This window comes from Carya illinoinensis, chromosome 10 (genome assembly GCF_018687715.1).
Source record: "Carya illinoinensis cultivar Pawnee chromosome 10, C.illinoinensisPawnee_v1, whole genome shotgun sequence".
Lineage (NCBI taxonomy): Eukaryota > Viridiplantae > Streptophyta > Magnoliopsida > Fagales > Juglandaceae > Carya > Carya illinoinensis.
This window is the reverse complement of record NC_056761.1, coordinates 3944144-3949915: the sequence shown is the minus strand read 5'-3', so window position 1 is coordinate 3949915 and position 5772 is coordinate 3944144. Positions and strand designations below refer to the sequence as shown.

At 32.6% G+C, this 5772-nt stretch overlaps 1 protein-coding gene across 1 annotated transcript; it reads right to left on the bottom strand.

The window, feature by feature from the left end:
- Positions 1-2349: 2349 nt before the first annotated feature.
- On the bottom strand, positions 2350-4980 carry LOC122279531 (GATA transcription factor 5-like). Its single transcript, XM_043090217.1, has 2 exons — positions 4633-4980; positions 2350-2553 (listed from the first exon to the last, which is right to left on the bottom strand). The coding sequence occupies exons 1-2, from the start codon at positions 4978-4980 to the stop codon at positions 2350-2352; spliced, it is 552 nt and encodes a 183-aa protein (XP_042946151.1).
- Between the last annotated feature and the right edge of the window lie 792 nt (positions 4981-5772).

Below are 5772 nucleotides of genomic sequence, written 5' to 3'. Positions count from 1 at the left end.
AGTTGAAAAATGCATGGGCCATTAGCTTGAGAGAAACAATCTCTCAAGTCATCCTAGACTTCTTGGGCATTGGCAATATACAAAACACTATTAGCAATTTCTTTACAAACAACATTTAGAAGCCAAGAAAAAATCATTTTGTTGCATCGGCACCAAGGACAAAAAAGAAGGTCATCATCATTAGGATGCGTAAGGGTTCCATCAAGAAAGACATGATTGTTTTTGACTTCTAAGGTAATAAGCATGAACTGATGCCATGAACGGTAATTGTTCCCTAAAACAGAGAGGGGTTGAGAAATGAGAATGATGCATGTGCTCTCTGAGTGATGGAGGTAATAAGGGTTGGAAGGATGATTAGAACTCATAGCAGGTGGAAGATGAGAATCATTAGATGTACACATGAGAATTCTATTTGGCAACCGAGAAAGGGAAGGAAGAAAAGGACACAAAAAAGACAAAACTATTTTCTCAAGAGTTTTATGATATCATGACAAAAATAGAAGGTTCTTGTAAAGAATATTCTTTATTGAATAGCTGGTACAAAGGTGGCTACAGTGGCCATTATATATAATTGTGGTCTCTGCTTTACACTGTCAGAGGATTAAAAGACAAATGCAAAATCCTAATAACCTATTGACATGTATCAGGATGAAAATGTACACGTATAAAAGAATATACAGTGTCAACTTTTAACACACTATCCATGCACGAAATTAGGTCATCAGAATTTCAATTTGGACGGCAAACCAAAGAAGCTTTAGGATCTAGCTTTCACCCATCCAAGATATAATCAAATGTTTGGCGTATATTAACGATGATAATCATAAATATCATTTTTCTTAATTAATTACGTTAATTAATATATTTCTATTCGGACGGTACGTAGTTTCTTTTAATTAAGTGTTAATTTGTTTACACTTTCACACAATTTAGGGTAAAACGTTTTTTCACGTGTTTTTTAATTTTAACTCTCTGACTTATCAAAATTTTCAAATAGCATTATTATTACAATTAATTAAAAAAAATTATAATTCATGATGCAACATGAAGTACAGTTTTTATACTATTTGACAGTCAACAAGATAATTAATTAATACTGGATGATGAAATGATGTATCCATCGATGGTTTGAATGCAATGTATACAACACCGTTTATGAAAAGGTAATTATATATATATACACATATAATTTCCTCGAAACTTTAAAAAACTGAATCATTAGATGTTGTGAACCTTGTGGCAGCTGCATGCACCTCTCTTTCGTACACACGTATACCATCTGTCAAGGTTCGACGGAGTAGCTAAAGAATCTTCCTAATTAAGCGGCATGAAACCCAGTTCAAGACCAAATCCAAGCAATTTTTGGGTGCAACGTCTTTTTTGCCAAAATCATGTCACCGCGCAAACACAGGTATGAAGCTTTACCATTTGGGTCACTTTCATCTCTCTCTTTTTCTTTTCTAGGAAAAAAAAGCGTATTCATTACTAATCACGCAAAAAGCGTTGTCTCGATCTGCAATAAAATGACGTACACTAATATAGAAAGTTGCGTGTATTCATGAATGTAGCAAAAATGAAGGTTATGTTCAGACGTTAATCATTTCTATTCATTTGAAATTAATTGTCACTAGAATTCATTATTTTTTTAAATTTTTATAATAAAATTTAGTTTATATTAACTTACTCATATATTTAAATATATTTAAATTCAAACACACTTAATATAATCTATAAAATATTGAGATCAACTCAAATAATTTGACGTCACCTTATCATAGGCACTTTCCAGCCATAGCTAGCATATCTGTAGCTATAGCTCCACGTTTAGGGTTATTACATACAATGAGGTATGCAAAACATCATTGTAATTTGGCATGCAAAGCCAATTAAGCACAGTACTAGGGGATGCGCCCCTGTGCTCTGAGAATTCTTGAAGTGATGGATGGATGTGACGATATGATCGATGCATGTTGCTAAATAAGTAGGAGCAGCCACACGCAAGTTGCGAATAAAACCATCATGGATGTTCTTCAAACATGTCTGCGTTCGAGTCCCAATATATTCATCATTTCGTGTAGCTGGCTGCTGCCTATGACGTGATAATGAACAACCCAAGCAGGCGTAGACATGATCTATTTTTCTGTAACATACAGTACGTAACATACAGTACATTAATTCACATCCTTCGCTCTCGCTGTTCTTAAAATTATTAATTAATTAGGTACTCATGACATTGACATGAGTTTGGAAGGAAAGAAGGCCAATGATTTCGAATAGTTTTCCCTTTTTTTTCTCTTTAACTTTCTAAAAATAATTTTTTTTGTTGTATTTTTTACCGGAACATGAACCTCACTCGATGCCTTTAATTTTGCTTCTCTGAAGTGCGCCATGAAAGGCGTTTAACTTCTCAAAATCAAGTGCTTTGATCTCTGGCACCAGTTCAATACGATTTTCGGGTTCTGTCGTCTGCTGGGATGGCATCATGAGATGTTTCAACTTTCTACAGGGGTTCAGAGAATCGAGGTGGGGCGCTGGACCAGCATGGATCAGAGCCTATTTCAAACAGGAGGCCGAAGTTACCACCTCAAAATAACATTCGGAAAAGAGAGGAATGCTAAGCACAGTTCTAAATCTATAAATATTACACAATTATTTAAAAATAAATAAAATTTATTATTAAAAAATTAATTTTTTTATATAAATCTCGTATTAATTTATTTTATTTTAAATTATGCTCCACTTGCATAATAATGACTGTAAATATTATTTTTTTAAAAAATATAAAATAAAATAAAAATTTTGTTAGATATAAATAAAATCATTATATTAATTTACATATCATTACTGATTTTTTTATATTTAAAATTTAAATTATTTTTATTTTTAATAAAATTTAATTTTTAATCAATTATATTAAATTGATGCATATATTAATACGTAGTTGTACTTATAATTAAATTTTTTCAAAAAATAAACTAACAAGTTCGAAAGGGTGGTGCTAGCACACGTGTAGTTTTTTTTTTTATCATTTATTTTACCTATTTTTTAATATTTTTAATCATTAAAAAATAAAAAATGATATAATTGTAATAATAATTACCTTTTTAATCATTAAATAAAATAAAAAAATATTAAAATATTCGAAAGAAAATTAACATTAAAAAAATTAAATAACATTTTCTATATATACTTGAAATGATGATATGATGTACGTAGGTACTTGGAATCGATTACATGGTGTACGTGTATCTCATTCTTGCCAAAAAAGAACAGAAAAAAACATTGTAAGATTTTAGAAATATAAGATATCGGAATATATTCTGGCCTTATGTTGATAGATTGAAAAATAATTCCTTTCCTAAGTCAAATAATATATTCTTGGGTCTGGCTTGCCTTCCTCTACAAATAGAACAGAAAATTTTCTGGTAAAAAATTAATGGCCATGATTGGCTACCAACAAGCAATTCTAGCCTTCCAAATTCTTTTCTAATTTCTTTTATCTCAGCATACACTTGCACTGATTTTGGTGAAATAAAAAATCTTCCATATTGTCACTTGATAACTTTCATCTATGAAGTGTCCAACATATTTCATCTTATTCTAACTTTAAAAATGATATTTATGAATTTAATTTTGAGTCATGTAAATCTTGTATTTTCTTTAAAAAAAGATAAATTTGAGATTTATTTAAAAAATTATATTTTTAATTTTGAATCTCGTTTAAAAAAAATATGAAATTTATACATTCTAAAATATGCATTTGTTAGATTATTTATTACGTGCTAGTATATAATATATTATTTATTATAAATATTATAAAATCAAACGATATAAATATATTTGATACAAGTTATTATATTTAATGAATAAATATGTTTAATGAATAAATATTTAGAGTGGATGAAATGTGTTAGACATCTAAGAGATGATAATTATTAAGTGATTGGATTATCAACAAACAATTATGACTATTATTTCTTTAACTAGAGATGTTCTGTTCTTTTGGCGCAAGATGCAAGCCAAACCCTATATTCTTTACAAAAATGTCAAAAATGCTATGGACAACCGTGGTTGTGTCCCTGCCGCGACCTCACATCCACGTGTAAAAAGAAAACGGCATCGTTTTACTCATTTCTCATTTTCCCCTTCCTTTCCTTCCCCCTTTCCCGCATCTGAGAACAAAAGTGAAAAGCTCCATGTTTTTGGACCGTGTTGGCAAAGATAAGACAAGGTGTTGAAGAAAACCCAGGAGAAGATGTTGAAGATGGTGAAGGTGACTCCGAGAGTAGGGACCCAAGCTAAATGTGATTAGTTGATCTGGGCCATTTGCTTCTAGCTTTAGACAGAACCGGGGAGGGAAAAACTGAAAGTTTTGTTGATGTCTTCGTCTAGTCTCCAGTTAAATTCTAACTGGTTCATTATACGAGTCTCGGTTTTCTATTTTCCGGCAGCGTACGAAAGAGAGAAATTCAGTAGAGAATCGTCCATGATGCGAGAAACCCATTCTAGCTCTGCCAAATCATCATCATGTAAAACCCAAAAAAAAAGCTATTAATTTCTAAATTCTATGGGATTTTTTAAAGAAAAAAAAAAACAAGCAAAACAACTATCGTTTTTTTCTAAGAAACTTACCGGAACAGCAAGCCCGCTGGAGAGATGAGACTCAGACTCAGCTGTGCCGGAGAAATTTGTAGAATTGGAACTATCCTCATCGGCCTGGTCTTGAGAGGAACAGCCTGAAAGAGAACCTTTCTCCACTTCTTCATCTTCCTCTTCTTGTTCCATGACGTACCCGTCTTCAAACTCAGCATTCGACAAGTTCAGAAGGTTGTCGATGGAGAAATCTTTGCAGGGAACCCCGCTAGCACCCAAACAGTCCTCCAACATCACCTGCTGCGTCGACTTCATGGCCAATTCTCCAAGTAAACTTGATTTGAATGCTCTCGCTTTGATGCAGTACTCTATTTCTACATTCGGCATATATTCACCCAACAAAGCATATTAAAAACCAGCCCCCACCAAAAAACAAAGTCACCCATAATCCAAAAATTCTATCGTATTCCTATTTCCATTCTATTGTTCTAAAACAATTTCATCTAAAGTTTAACTGAAAAAAGATGAAGAGAAGGAGGCTAACTTTTGAAGGGTAAGAGCTTGTTGGCTGGTTTGTGGGTGAACTGGTGCTCGAGTTACTGGTGAGGAAAGGAAGGAAAGGGGGGGAAATGAGAAAGGAGCAAAGTGACGTCGTTTCCTTTTTACATGTGGACACGAGGCCGCGACGAGGACGCAACCACGATTGTCTATAGCATTTTTGTATTCTTTATGTACATATAGGATTATGCTACGGCTATGTAGAAAGTGGGTTACATTTTTTTATACATTTTTTATATTTTTAAATATATATTTTTAAATAATCTAATAATATTATTTTAAAACACTTTTTTAATTATTAAATAAAAAAAATCGGAGGCACCGGCTTTAACGATGACAATTCGTAGCCGGTCAGCTAGTTGCAACTTGCGAGTTTGGAAATTGCCTCTCACGAATCAGCCCTGCCGTCTCTTCAACTCCAAGTTCAAGGTATGCATATTAATGTGAGCTGTTAAAAAACGGATGATAGTGGCATCTTGGTACGCAGTTACCGGCCATGTGGTTGGTCAAAAGTTGCTAACACGATGAGGTTTTCTTTCAATTTGTTGAGTTAATTGATTGACAAGATGGTACTAATCATTAATATTTAGACCTGAAACCTGGAATATATATACATATATA

Bases quoted from the DNA above. Each gene is read 5' to 3' on its own strand.
- LOC122279531 (XM_043090217.1), bottom strand. From the start codon at position 4,980: ATGCCGAATGTAGAAATAGAGTACTGCATCAAAGCGAGAGCATTCAAA. The intron at 2,554-4,632 runs GTAAGTTTCTTA...TGTTTGAAATAG, and splicing joins CCAGCGGGCTTGCTGTTCCG to GCTCTGATCCATGCTGGTCC.